The sequence below is a fragment of the Thamnophis sirtalis genome, unplaced genomic scaffold (genome assembly GCF_051295495.1).
Source record: "Thamnophis sirtalis isolate CommonGarterSnake01/CBP01778 unplaced genomic scaffold, rThaSir2_p1.2 scaffold_6, whole genome shotgun sequence".
NCBI lineage: Eukaryota > Metazoa > Chordata > Lepidosauria > Squamata > Natricidae > Thamnophis > Thamnophis sirtalis.
In genome coordinates, this window is record NW_028261386.1 from 25,960,436 (window position 1) to 25,975,806 (window position 15,371).

The 15,371-nt window shown below is 40.6% G+C and overlaps 1 protein-coding gene across 3 annotated transcripts in view; it reads right to left on the minus strand.

Moving 5' to 3' along the window:
• Positions 1–15,371, minus strand: part of KIF13B (kinesin family member 13B) — a 149,173-nt gene that overhangs the window by 36,825 nt on the left and 96,977 nt on the right. For all 3 annotated transcript variants that reach the window (XM_087717469.1, XM_087717471.1, XM_087717468.1), the window contains exons 22-28: positions 14,577–14,747; positions 10,743–10,900; positions 9,959–10,091; positions 8,155–8,301; positions 6,798–6,827; positions 5,029–5,128; positions 3,821–3,947 (exon numbers count right to left, since the gene is read on the minus strand). In XM_087717469.1, the coding sequence (XP_087573595.1) occupies positions 3,821–3,947; positions 5,029–5,128; positions 6,798–6,827; positions 8,155–8,301; positions 9,959–10,091; positions 10,743–10,900; positions 14,577–14,747 (866 nt within the window). The remainder of the gene's footprint in view (positions 1–3,820; positions 3,948–5,028; positions 5,129–6,797; positions 6,828–8,154; positions 8,302–9,958; positions 10,092–10,742; positions 10,901–14,576; positions 14,748–15,371) is intronic.

Consider the following 15,371-nt stretch of genomic DNA (forward strand, 5'->3'; position numbering starts at 1 on the left):
GAACCGGATCATACCTAGCTTTGGGGAAGGGGTCCATTGACACTAAGCAACCTATTGTTAAGCAAGAACTATCTCTATGTGTAACATGTGAAATGATCCTAATGTCAACTCATAAAGCATTTGCATGTCTGTTATAAGTTGGCATGGTGTGGAAAGTGGGGAGGGGGAGTGCATTACACGCATACCTTTGGCTAGAGTCAGATCTCAGATTACTACAGCAGGCTTGTGAGGCATGCACCTCGTTGGAGAATGTGATTTATGACACAGACTGAGGGGAGGGAAGAAACGGGCAAAGTTCAGCCATAATTTAAATGAGGTCAGATCTAACTGCAATGGGGTATTGCCAAAATGGTGTTCCTAATAAATGACTGGATTTCTTTTGAAACTTGGCTCAAGGCCCATGAATTAATTAGGGCATCTTTCGGAAACCTGGCACCTATGTGATACACAGTATGTGATATCTGAAATTGCATCCAAATCAGGCGTCCCCAACCTGTGGGCCATAGCCCACTACTGGACCATGGACTATTGGCCACTAGGCCATGGGAGTAGCTGGCCGGTGCGTGCGCGTGTGCATGCAGAGCCTCCCTTGCGAGAATGTCGCCGCAAGCATTGCAGCCCCACTCATGCGGGCACTTGCAGCCCCACTCATGCAGGCAGAGGGTATTTACATGCACACATGCTTGCTCCTCTCACAAAACTATCCCCTCTTTCCCCACTCCCCCCACTCTGGACCGCCAACCTCGAAAGGTTGGGATTATTTTATTATATTATTTTATTAATTCATTATATGATTCTCTCTTTTATTAGTTTTATTGTTTTTTATATGAGGTTTTTATATTCTTGTAAGCCTTCTTGAGTCGCCATGTGTGAATAGGTAGCAATATAAATTTCTTAAATAAATGAATGAACTCTGATCTCGGTCATTTTTTCCACATATCTTACTGTACACAGAAAGAATATTGACTCTTCCCAGAGTTTCATCTCTAGTACTAACAAATGACATTTCCTATACATTTGAAGGGGTCTCTTTCTAACCATAAGGACTGGAAGCTTTATTTTATTTTTAAGGATACCAAGATTCTCAGGTACCCAAATTCTACATTCAGTAAAGCCTTCCTGTACATCCTGGGGATGGCAAAGGTTGCAGACGTATTTGATGTACGTTCAATATTCTGAAAAGACGATTTTGCAGAATATCTCTGTCTACTCAGGACTTATGAAATGCTGAATCCAAGTTAATCTTACATGCAATACCACAAGGAAAGGGAAGGCTTTTAAGTGAATGAGCCAGGCAATTGCTATTCATTTTTTTTCTTTTAAATCAGCTAAAGTGCAGTAGCAATAAATATTGATTCAACTCCTACAGAAGATTGTAATTAAACTTTGTTTAAAAATTGTGCTACTTTAAAGAAAGTGCATAGAGACTAAGGATTTTTCTCAAACATCCTCAGGATTACTTGCTTTTACATCTCCTATCCCCCTTCAACTCACATAGGGACCATTCCAAAGGCTGTTTAGCTGTCCTAGGGCAGCTTCCAAAATGGATTAGATTTTCTTGTGGCATTGCAATCAAACCTGGTTAACTGTGCAAACACCAAGGGCAGACATATTTTGTAGGAAATTATACAAACCATATCTTATTCCGTTTTACAACTGCATTATACTGCTGACAGATGTGATGACGGTCCAGTGGAGGGTTCCGGATCACGTTGAAACCGGTACAGTGCATCGGGCCCGGGCATCCACCATATGAACGTGTGCAGCGTTCACATGCGTACTTACCGCCCACAACACTTTGCGACGCCTGATGCTCGGCGGAGCATCAAGCAGGTGCCGTACACTCTGTGTGCATACGCAGAAGCCCCGAAAACCTCAAATACCGGTAAGGAGCACGGGTGGGTGGGCGGGCCCTCCAGAGCACCATACCGGAACGGTACTTGGTGCTCCTGGCAGGCACTGGTACGCCCGTACCGGGGCGTACCGGTTGCAACCCACCACTGTGATGGTCCCATATTTGGGTGATTTTCAAAGAGAACTGGACAAATTCGAGGGGGGGAGTCTTTCAGTTACTATTATTGGATGTCTACCTACTCATTACTCACAGCCAGTAGATTTTAAACACCAGCTGCAAGGAAGTAACAACTCTGTCATGTTTGTGAGTTTCCTGTGCACGGCTGGTTGGCCACCATGTGACAATGAATGCTGGACTAGATGGCCTAACAGGCTCTTCCTGTAATCCATAGACATACATTCCTATTTGTAATCCTGCTCTCTTTCAGTGTAAATTACATTATGCAGAGCACAAGAGAGGAATAAATAGAAAAAAGGCTTGAGAAAAAAGAAAAGGAAACAGCTCAATCTAGTTCAGGCTTGTCAAACTGGCAGCTCATGGGGCAGATGCGTTCACGTGAAGGCCATGCCCACCCTGGCTCTGCAAAATGTTGCGATATGTCATGATACGTCAAGTGGCGTGATCGAGTTTGACACCTGTGAACTAGTTCATTATACCTCTCCAGAGCTACATACAAGCACAACTTTCTTAGTTTTCCCCTTTCTCTTGACTCTCACTTTTCCTTCATAGATTTGTCCTCATTCTTTCTCTCTATATATGGTCAAATAAACTCAATGTATTTCTTTTGCATTGGTCACTCTTGTCCACATTGAGTTGGCATCTGTTACATTTTTGATCCTATATTTTGTTATATCACATATATTTCTTCAGTGTCCCATTCTTGTTATATTCATACTTTGCTTTTCCTGACACAATTAACTCTTGCTTTTGAATTGCAAAATGGAGAGAAGCTACCCTGTTTCTCTGAAAATAAGACCTCCCCGAAAATAAGGCCAAGAGCTTATTGGGGGGGGGGCAAAAGAAAATAAGGCCCTGCCTTATTTTCGGGGAAACATGGTATCTCTTATATGCAGACATTTCCCAGTGTTTCAACAAGCAATAATTCCTTGTAACAGGCCACATGTTACCCACTAGTTGTCTACCAACACTGATACCAGCATGGTATCATTTACATACATAGTACATACAGATGTAGGTCTCCAACCCCCCAACTTTAACATCATGACTAGCATTCCTTATATATTAACACCATTAAACAATTAAGAAAATGTCATTCTTTCTCACTTTTACTTCCTGCCCAACTTAAAACATTTACTAGGTATTTCATTCATTCTCACACACATTTTACTTCCGCAATATCCTACTTTTACCACTTTCAAAAACCAATCTCCTCTTTACTTTTCTACCAGGAGGGTAACTTACTACCATCTTCCAGGAGGGTAACTGAACTTCTTTGCTTCTCATCCCATTGGCACAAAGCCTATACTTTCTCCATGGTCACAAGTAAGATAATAACATAAAGGTAAAGGTTCCCCTCGCATATATGTGCTAGTCGTTCCTAACTCTAGGGATTGCAAAGCCAAAGAGCCAGTGCTGTCCAAAGACGTCTCCGTAGTCAGGTATGACTAAATGCCGAAGGCGCATGGAATGCTGTTACCTTCCCACCAAAGGTGGTTCCCACTTTTTCTACTTGCATTTTTACATGCTTTCGAACTGCTAGGTTGGCAGAAGCTGGGACAAGTAATGGGAGCTCACTCCGTTACGTGGTGCTAAAGATTTGAACTGCTGAACAATCAACCTTTTTGATCGACAAGCTCAGCGTCTTAGCCACTGAGCCACCACCTCCCTTAAGTAAGATAATAGCACCCTTCTATTTCTTCACCACAGTTCACCACAAGCAAATAATAGGAACCCAAGCAATTTGTGAAGCTAGCAGTGTACAGCTTTTTTTATTGCAGGCCTTACCACTCAGCAGGTGCTCCAGGGATCCCACTGCCAGCAGATGGCACCATTACAGCATTCCTCTCTTCTGTAAGGGTCAACCTCATCTCTAACAGCTGAGCTTCTCGATCAACATCATCTTCTGATTTGTCTGGAAGAGGTTAAGGAAGTTTCACTATGCACTCAACAACACCTCCAAGGAAGACCTCTACGAAAATTGGAAGGGACCTCAGGAAACCATATCAGAAGACAACAGCACCTGACTGGCTTTGTTCCTATAGGTTTAGCAGGTTAATACTTAAATGGGAGATCATCAAAAATACCAGGGTTGTAGCCTAGATTGGGAAGTCAATAAATATCCACAAACTACTTATCTACTATTGCCAAGAAAACTACTTAATTTTGTCCATGTAAACCACAGAATCAGATCTGACTTGAGGACTCATTGACTTTTACTGGAGATCATAAAGCCCTAATCTTTCACCTTTGCCACAAACTGCAAAGAGAAATACATGCTGTTAAGGTATCAACCTGCAAAATGACTTCAGCTGATGCCATACTTACTTCTGCTTCGTTTCTTGGTTGCCATTCAAGGGGGAAGGGGGGAGCAAGGGGGAGGGACTCAGGAATGGTGACTCAGCTGGCTAGCCACAACATCTATCAGCTGGCGTGAGAACCAAGGCCATGTCAATGGACACCTTTTCCACACCTGTTGTCCCACCTGTTGAGGGGGACCCTACATCTGGACTGATTGGCCCATGTGACCCGGGAGACAAAGGGGGCTGGGGAGGTCTCATTCTTTTTAACTATCCCTAAGCGGGGGAATAATTTAGAGCTAACCTGAATAAAGTCTCAGAGTCCTGATTTCCCTGAGTTCATTACTCGAAATGATGACATAAGGATTCTTGGGAGGATATTTTTAAATCCTCTTCAACAGTTGTATTAATACTGATTTGTATGTTCTTCTAAAGAACATACGGGTATAGACAGGAGATGCCATACATGGTAGTTCCATCGTGGCCTCTTCTAACCTGTATGTATGCTGCTCTTTCAGTCCTATTATCACCTTGTGTTGAGCAGATAGGCCTGGAGCTGTTCTACGTGCTTATAGTCATCCGAGTGCAAGAATGAGTTCCATGCAGCTGAGGATGTCCTGAACATATTTCAGGGTTCTCAGCTTCCCAACAATTTTGGCAGCAGTTGCAATGGAAAAAACAAACCAAACTGCTTACCAGGCTTCCCCACAAGTTTCTGCAGTTGTTGATCCAGATACTCTTGGCGTTTTGTAAGAGCGTTTAACCATTTCCTGCGCAGCCTTTCCAGATCTCTATCCTGTGAAGAAATAACATTTTTTAAAAAATAACAAAACAAAACATCCAGAAGTAAGTAGTTTGCTTCTGAATGTGGCTGCCTGAACCCTGAAAATGTTTTGAAACTCAGGTCTCAGGACAGAGAAATCACCACTGAAAATAAAGCCCCCCCCCAAAAAAAAACAACAACAATGTACTAAAGATACCCTTAGTTGCACTTGTAAGGCCATAGGTAACCAATGCAGCTTGTGCAATAGTAGTGGAACAGGAGTGTAACGCCATTTCCCTACAACTACTTGTACTGCCTCGTTCTGGTCTAGCCACAGCTTCCAAATGTTCTTCAAAGGAACTTCAACATGATTGTGTAATAACAGTCCAAGCAACAGCTAACTAGGTTGCAAATTAGTATGGAGGATCTCCCAATCCAAGAATGAACATAAGAGGGATACACAAGAGGGATTACGATAATGCAAAGATCTTCCTCCATGGTTGACATCTGCTCTTCCAGCATGAACCAGGAATCTAGAACTCCCAAATTGCTCTTCAGTTCCACTAGGGATACTGCAACCTAGGGATATGCTCATGTTCTACTACTATTGCACAAGCTGGATTGGTTACCTATGGCCTTACAAGTGCAACTAAGGGTACCTTTAGCACAGGGGTCTCCAACCTTGGCAACTTTAAGGCTTGTGGATTTCAACTCCCAGAATTCTGGAAGTTGCAGATTTAGCACAATGCTTTTTTTTTTTTTTTGCTTAACTTTCAGTAACTATTTCTTTGTCCTGAGACCTGAGTGTCAAAATGTTTTATGTGCATAGATTCAGACACCCACATTCAGAAGCAAACTATGACTTCTCAGTTGTTACTAATGCTAACAACTGAAGTCCTCCAAATCCACACATCCACTTGTTTTGTATACTTGAGATTAAGCTTGGTCATCTCTCTCCAGACTCCCACAATCTACCAACATTGAGACAATGCTTGATTGGCCCAGAATTAAGATATACATCCATCAGTGGACCGAGGATATGTAATTGTATGTCACTGAATGACTTTGTCCAGCAGCTTCATGTTTAACATTAATTACTGTTTAACATTAACCGTAATGAAGAAAATTTAGAGCCCTGCTACAGGGGTCTAGGGCCAGACTGCACCCACAAACACACACACACAACACACACACACACACACACACACACACACACACACACACACACACACACACACTATCTGGAACTGGCCAGTGAAAGGAATCTTTCTTTTGTGCCATCCATTCCCAATCCTCTGAGCCAGTCTAGAAGGATATGACTGATGGTTTGAAAACCACCAAGAATCCAACTGACAATGTTTAAATTGTATTTATGTATTAAATTTATAATTATTTATTAAATTCATAGGCTACCTATCTCACCATCCAAAGCTCTATCCCCATCACAAGCCTTCCAAAGCAGTCCACAATTATAAGCTAATGCAGTCTCAGTACCATGCCCAGACTTCTTTTATTCTTACCACATGTTTTTAAAGAAAATGACCTTACTTGACTAATGACCATAATAACACTAATAACGTTTGTTCAGAAAATACAATATTGAACCGAGAGATAGAATATAATGTTTATTAGACACTGTTATTTTTTCTAATGAAACTAATGCTAACTAATTCAAAGAAGACATTAATCACAACATATTTACCTGATAACTGTCCATGTCATCATCTTCTTCCTATGTAAAAACCATGCAAAGTCACGTAAATTCCAAATTTTCTGCAGCCAAATATATATCAAATATGCATATATTATGTACAAGGAAAGGCTCTCAGTTCATGGGTCCACACGGTAGAGAAACAATTTCATTTATAGTTTATTTTTGAACGAATTGTTCTTGGTAAAAATAAAGTTAGGAGATAGGAGAGTGCTAAAATTCTGGAATAAAAATGCTCCACCAGCTCTTTAAAACAGCTATTAGAATATGTAAAAAAAAATAGCACAAGTTGTTTCTCTTAAACATGATATATGAATGTATGTTAAATGATGTAATGTAAATGATGTGCAAGTTCTGAATGCTGGTAGGCCTCAAAAACTGTGGATGACTGCAGTCTGATGCTTTGTTAAGAAATCTGCCTTGTTGCTCAGAAAAAAAGGCTAACTTGGGTTATGGAGAGCCGTGACCCGTCAAAACCGCGCCCGACTAAACCACGTCGCTGACGTCATCAACAGGGCGACAAAACCAGCGCGGAGAAAGAAGGGCGCTTTAAATAGCGCTTTGAAAGCAAGCCGATTCAACTTAAGGTAAGGGTTAGGTTTAGGGTTAGGTTTAGGATTAGGTTAAGGGTTAGGGTTAGGGTTAGGGTTAGGTTAAGGGTTAGGGTTAGGGTTAGGGTTAGGTTTAGGGTTAGGATTAGGTTTAGGGTTAGGTTTAGGGTTAGGTTAAGGGTTAGGTTTAGGGTTAGGTTAAGGGTTAGGTTTAGGGTTAGGATTAGGATTAGGTTTAGGGGGGTTAGGTTTAGGTTTAGGGGTTAATTTTAGGTTTAGGGTTTACAGCGTGCTTCTGTCTCCGCGCTGTTGTTGCCCTGTTGATGACGTCAGCAATGCGGTTTAGTCGAGCACGGTTTAGTCGAGCGCAGTTTTGTCGGTGAACCATGGAGAGCATCCTATGCACCAATAAACCATAAGCACTGATGAAGTTATCTAGTTTGGCTAATGAAACGTCTGCAAGAAAACAAACCCAAGGGAGCACCAAGGATTGCTACATCCTCTGCAGCCAAGGAGATGGATGGATGGGGGGGGGGTGTTTGTCTCATCTATTTGCCTTCTAGTAAGTTCCATTCTGCATGACAATTCCGTAAGTGGAATCATAAAGGAAATACAGAAATAAGCAGTAAGCTTCTTTGTCCAAGTAATTCAGAATGACCCATTCATTCCAGAAATTGAAGCAGAGAAAGTTCCCTGCCAATGATTTGCAGGTAAGACGCTTCTGTGAGTGGATTTGACATATATGCATAAACACACTTAATTAACTGCTTTGGTGTGCAACAATAAGAATCTTCTACCTGATAATTCTCATGACTTTTTGGTGACTTGATATGTCTCATCTGCACACAGCCCACTGCTACAGATAAGATGGATTCTTCCATGAGAGGCAATGTTCCTGATTCTTGCACAGATTTCACTTCCACTTGGATTCGGTGTGACTGTCCCTGCACACCCAGAGAAAATATTGTAAAAAGCAGTATAGGAAGACCAAGGAGTAAGGGCGACCTCTGCTGGCAAGAAGAGGTCTCTGCATCTTGATCATTCGAACTGATTAATTAAAACATTTGCCCACTCATTCTGAATTGCTCAGGGGGAGAGAGAACAGCAAATTGAAAACACTGCATTAAGACTACATCATAAAACACCAAGACCATAAAATTATAAAACTGCCTTATCGTGATAGTCATACAATTAGTTTACCAGTCGCATTCCTTAATTCTGACTAGCATCACTTTCTAAGATCTTCACCAAACGTCTTTCCCAACCCACCTATCTGAATTTGTTTGGGGCACATTGCAACTTAGGCCTCTACTCTATGTAAACTTGGTAGTAAGCTATTGAGCCATATCCTCTACTAAGAGCCGATCCTAAGCCTGCAAAATAAAACACTCAAACACTATTCCCGAAAGTTGAGCATGAAAAACATCCCATTTACTAGATGAGTGTTCAGAATGTATTGGGACTGCAACTTGCAGAATTGGAATGGGCAGGCACTGATGCAAGTAGCAAATGCCAAACAACTGGAAGCTTCCAGGATGGGGTAAACTACACTAGAACTACTCTTTAACTAATCCTGTAGGCTTTAGAAAGTACAGCTCGAGCAATAGCAACATGGTATGGAGCAACTTGTCTTCTTCGCTCACATATGCTTATTCATTCATGTGCATGTGGATTAATGGCAACTGGTCAAAGGAATGGATTCTAAGATAAAGTTCTCATTGGCTCTTTCACATAATATGCATAGTCTGAATTAATTCACCTTCTGTACATATATTGAAGCACAATGTTTCCAATGGGTCTTAACTTGCCCAATGCTAATCTTAATGAAGGTTGATGCTAAGATTTCTATTTTGTGCACATGCATCTAAAAGCTTAGCTGGTCAGATTCACCTAGAGCAGGAGTGGCAAACTCGCATTGTCACTGTGGAGTCATGTGACATATCGGGACTTCCCCCCCCCCGCTTAACTGGTTGTGGGCGTGGCGAGCACGTGAAGCATGCAGCCCATTGGCTGGGAGTTTGACAGCCCTGACCAAGAGGGAAGGCTTTTCCTTTTTCTATAGAGGAGCCTTTTCTATAGAGAACTAACTAAAACCTTAGATGGTAGAAGGGATAGTCATTAACTTAAGATATCTGTTAAATTACTTCATTTGCATCCATTACACAAATTAATTGAAGAGATGTTGAACATTAATGCTGTAATCATGCAAATGATATACATACGGTAGATTTTCTAGTCTTGGAAATAACATACTTTGTTGCTTGGGGTGAGAAGTCCAAATTAAAATGTCCACAATCCAATTAATGGATGTCCAAGGAATTTGCAATTTTTCTATAGTATATCAAGGGGAAGAATTATGTGATGTGAACAAGCTTAGCCTCCCTCAGAGGTGTTTAGAACAACAGAGAAAATAATGGGAAGGAAAAATGTGATGCTAAGTAGCCTATGTTTGTTCCTGTTACCACAGGAAGAACTGAGTAGCCTGAACATCATTTGACAAAAGCCGAATTCATAGTGTTTATGTAGTCTAATCAACCACACCTCTAAAAAGAGAGGCAAAATAATAACTATTGACATTATTGATGGTCTTTACCATCTTACCTGCTTGAGTTGAAAAATGCCACCTGTATGTACATCCTTTGCTGGAATTACTTCTACTGGACAGTATTCTCCATTCTCATTGAGTTCCAGAATCTGAACCCAGAGCTCCACTTTGCGGGTGACCTCACTCCACCTACCAAAACACAATTTTTGAGACAAATGAAACGCTATGCCTTTCGCAAAAGTGCTGAAAGATTTTACTTTGCTTTGGAAACTAAACACCAGGAGAAGAGATGTTTGCAAGTATAAGGATGTATGTGTGACAGAGAGGAAGAGGAAGTATATATGCTTGCAAGAAAGCAAACAAGAAGGGAACATATGTGTACTTGCATGGGAAAGGAACATTAAAAAGGGAAATTGTTTCAGTGCAGCTTCACTTCAGTTGGGAAAATACATTTAAGTTTGCCTTGTGGTTACGCCTAAGCTACTTAAGGGTATCAAATTTTGCCAACATTGGCATTTACAGTACATTTTGAAAAGAGCTACATATTGAATTAAATTGAAAACTACTCCGTTCCTAATATAGTTATAATAGAATCTTGAGATTTTAGAAAGGCAGTGATTAAAGAGTAGGAGGAAGAGTTGTGGCAGAATGCAAACAAGGAGGAGAGAGGTAGTAATGCTCCCCACCCCCACCGCCCATGGCCTTTGGGAATAGATTGGAAGATCGGAAGAAAGTGCACAATAACTCATATTTTGCTTATAAAACTTCTTTTCTGACTTCTACACAGTTTTTCCTCACAGGTTTTAAATGTGTTCATCAGCTAAGTGCCATCTCTTTTACCTGTCTCGGAGGCTTCGCGTTTTGGCTTGAATTATTCCTAAATCCCAGAGTGCTGGGTTTTTGCGAGAATCACACTGCTTGTGCCCATATACTTCAATAGCTAGAGCACCATCCGAAAGATATTCCATAAAATCTTCAGTGATATTGACGGAGAATTCCTAGTCAGAAGAGGATTAAAATGAGAATGCACCGTTCACTTCCTTCCCTACCACTGCAACATATAGATGCTGAAACATGTTAGCATACATTAGTCCCAACAGGATACCTGAACTGGAACAGTCAACAGCTGAGATCTGCAACCTTAACAGAAAGCTTAAATCACTGTGATAAATGGAGTACCAGAAGGATCTAGAGAGCAATTTAGAAAGCTTTATGCTTGGAATCCTGAAGCAAACCACAAGGGGAAACATAGCAAAATTAATGGATGGAATTTGCTGTCCTACTTTTGGAGATTTATTATTGCTTTTCATTATGATGAATTCATTTCTCTCTTCCATGTGATGTTGCCTGATTGTACAGCTTCGACAGGCAATTAACCAGCAGTCTTTCGGAAAGATTATATATGCATACTGAAAGCTCCAATTTGCTAGAGAATATACTATCAAGAATAATATACTATAATGTATATAGATATATTTCTTCATTATATATATATATATATGTGTGTGTGTGTGTGTGTGTGTGTGTGTGTGTGTGTGTGTGTGTTTATTTGTGCTGATAAATAAATAAATCAGCACAAATAAAAAACACAAATATAACAAAAGGCAACAGTAAAAATATTGGGTTTCTGTCATGATGGACTCTTGTGACGAGCCGATTGACAGATGTTGGAAGCAGCTTCCTCCCATAATTGGGGCTTACCCAATTGTGACACTAATATACATACATACATACATACATACATACATACATACATACACACACACACTCACACACACACACACACATATATATATATACATACACATACACACACACACACACACACATACATACATATACACACAATATATTATATTCTCTTACAACTTGAAGCTTTCAATATGCATAGATACTGTTTTTATCAGTTTCAACTGGTTTATTAATATTTCCCATTTGCAATACAAAGCCAATAATAATGTACGGCTGCTATGCTGGGTTCTGGTTATGATTAGAATAGTGTTAGATATGAGAAGCTCTTTAAAAACATTTTCATTTGCTAAATTAACTTCCCTGAACCTGCTGTCTTCAAGATGGTGTGGTGGAGAATGCAAAGTTACGCATGGAAAGGTACCAGCCTAAATCACACCAAAAATCACTTTCAACAATGTGAATCTGCTGAGTTTTATTATCAGTGCCAGAAGCATCTGAGATATATAACTGGTCAGCCCTAAAAACAGGGCTACTTGGGTGCTGACATTAATTTAAACTGTTTTTAAAGGGATATGAACAGCATTTTAAAAGTGCTGGAAAAAGGGAAGAGAGAGATAGTTCATATTGTTCAACAATATACTGAATTATAATTTGCTTTATAATGCTTTGCATTGCTCTTCTATTTTTTTTAGTACGTTTTTTTTAAAAAAACTAAACAAATCAGAATATTTCAATTTAATAGGTCATCATAAGAATTGATTTCAGTTTTAATGGCATGGTATGCATGCTTTAGATCAGAGGTGTCAAACTCAAGGCCCACGAGCCACATCTGGCCCATGGGGGGCTTAGATGTGACCCGCAGAACAGCGAAGGACCCGCCCGTGGTGCCTCTGCCAAAGAAAACAGAGCTCAGGACATCTGCACACGCCCCCGCACCCCAGCTCTGTTTTTGGCTGAGACGGCTTCCTGCAGCACTCTAGCAGCAAAAATGGAGCTCAGGAAGGCCCCCACACCACCCTCCCGAGCTCCGTTTTCACTGGCAGAGGCCATCACAGCCAAAAATGGAGCCTGGGAAAGGTGCCCCCATATGAGTGACACCGAGGTAGCCACGTCCATCCTCGCCTTGCCTCCCCAGAGTCAAACACAACCCTGATGCAGCACTCAATGAAACCGAGTTTGACACCCCTGCTTAGACCGTCTAAAAGAGGCTTGAAGAACTTGCTTACATTAGGAAACTGTTGTGGAAAAAAAGGTGGGATCTGAGTGTTTGAGACAGGCTTTTCCAGAATAGCCTTTTGTACTTTTAACAGTCCTCAGAAGAAAAATGATCCATGGAAAACACTGTAGCTCAGCAAATAAGAGACAGTCAACCTGATTCACATATACAGTAGCACATATGTTTCCCAGGGCTAGACATTTGTTAACTGGGACAATCATATTACCTTACTGTGCTGTCTTTCCTATTGTTTCTAGTTTGTTCCAAGAGGCAATACAAAATGCTGGTTTTGGTTTCTAAACCTCTAAACGGTTGGGACTTTCTTATCTGAAGAGTCACACCCTCTCTTGTTTTCTACCTGGACTTTGGTCCTCTGCAGAATCCTAAAACAAAATTCAGAGGGTGTCCACTAAGGAAAAAGGTGTTTCTTCCAATGCTGACATCTTGGTTGTTAAAAGCTTTTTCCTATAAAAGTCCAGACTACTTTATATATTTTTCAGTGAACAATCATTTCCCCATTATTTCAGGCTTATTAAGATTTTTAAAGAATTTTCAAAGCTCTTCAAGATCCTGGTGACTTTGAATTTCTAGAGTTAAAAGTTCTATGTACGTGATAAAAACAATTAAGGATATTTCCCAATTTCTGAGTTTTTAAAATTTCTGTCACTAGTTATAAGTAGTTTTTGATTGTTCAAAATTATTTTAACTCCTAATGGAAGTGATCCAGAGAATTCCAATTATGTGACATCCTAGAAATATTCCGATATTCAGTCATTAGCTACATGCTTATTGAGACCATATTTTCAATCCTGGTTACAGGTCAATATAAACAGTACCAACAAAAGAATGTGACATGCAGGGTTAGAATTCATTATGACTATACAGGACAAGATACATAATCTAACCATCGGTTTAGAGCTGGTTTATGAATGTAATAAATTATTTAGGTGCAAAAGAACAGTATCTTTCATCTGGATGTTATGCTAAAATATCTATAATCTGGTTTGTATGCTTCAATGGACTGCCAAGCATTCCGATTTCATTACTGCTAGCAGAATTTCAAGCTTAACATGAGACACATACATAGGCACCCCCCCCCCCACCCCAGATATAAATACCCAGTCAGGATTTTTAAAATCATGATTCTTTCAACAGTCGGTAATGACCTGGATCAGCCATAATCTAAATCATAACATATGTCATTCTGATTCTCCCCCCTCCCCTCTCCCACATACATATAAACCAGGGGTGAAATGCTCTGAAGTCTGCTACCAGTTCGCTTTGCACGGCCATGTGCGCTTCACGCCCATGTGCACCGCAGGCACTAAGAAGCCTTTTCTGAGTCTGCAAAGGTAAGTAGACCAGCGGGGGGGGGGGGGGGAATAGCTGTGCCACGCGATTTAGATTCGCTAGAAAGCAGGATTTCCTGCTTTCTAGCACAGCACAGCTGATAGAACTTTTAAAGAACTTTTTAAAGCATTTTTTATTACCAGTTTAAATGAACCGGTAGCAAAAAAAAAAAAAAAGCTTTAAAAATTCCGACGATCAGTTGTGCAACAATCAGCTGTGCCGCACAATCACTGGAACTTTTTTTTAGCATTTCTTTTTACTATTGGTTTGGGCGAACCGGCCCGAACTAGTAGCATTTCACCCCTGATATAAACATTATAGCTTAGCATCATATCAGAATTAGACTAGTAAAAAAACATTTTGCCCACCCATCCTGGGAAGCACTTTAATCATGAGATAGCAATAAAGACAATTACATCGCAGTGGTCGAAGACAACCATGCCCCGTAGCTCCTTGCTGATGGGAGACAAAGAAGGATCCATTTCAGGGGCAACCATCACAGGTTCCAGCTGATCCCAGAAAGAATACTTGCAGAACACAAAATTGGAGAGATGCTGAGGTAAACCGGTCGCCTGAAGGATTTTAATCTAGGGGATTAAAAGGGGCACATAAAACGCATACAGAGGTCACTACAATAAATAATGAATAGGGTGCATTCAAGAACAGTTCAATATATCTTTATAGAAATGGCTTGTTCATTGTTATGAATGTTATGAAAAAGCAAAAAGTTGTGATTAGATGTTAATGCCTTATTTTACTGCAGGGCTATCAAACTGGCGGCCCACGGGCCAGATGCGTCACGCACTGGCCACGCCCACACCCAGTTTAGTGAAGGGGGAGAAAGTCCCAATGCATCACGTGACACTGCCGTGACGGTGTGAGTTTGACACCCCTGTTTTACTGTAACAGAGAGAGTCAGAAGTCAATGCTTCTTTTTCTTATCTTTCCTCACTTCTCCTCTCCCCCCCCCCGTTTTCTATTTACTTTGTATTTTGTATTTTACAATACTTTATAATTCAATAAAAAATGTTGATGACAAAGTAACAGTTCAATATAAAATGTAGCCTAGCTAGTTTGTTCCGACTAATGTCTACCTCATAAAACCAGAAGCTTCCACAATAGACAGTGTTTAACTAAAATGTGTCTGCAATTATGTCTTGAAATAAACATCGCCACCAGAGGTCAGCATAGGAACAGAACTGTGTATCTCA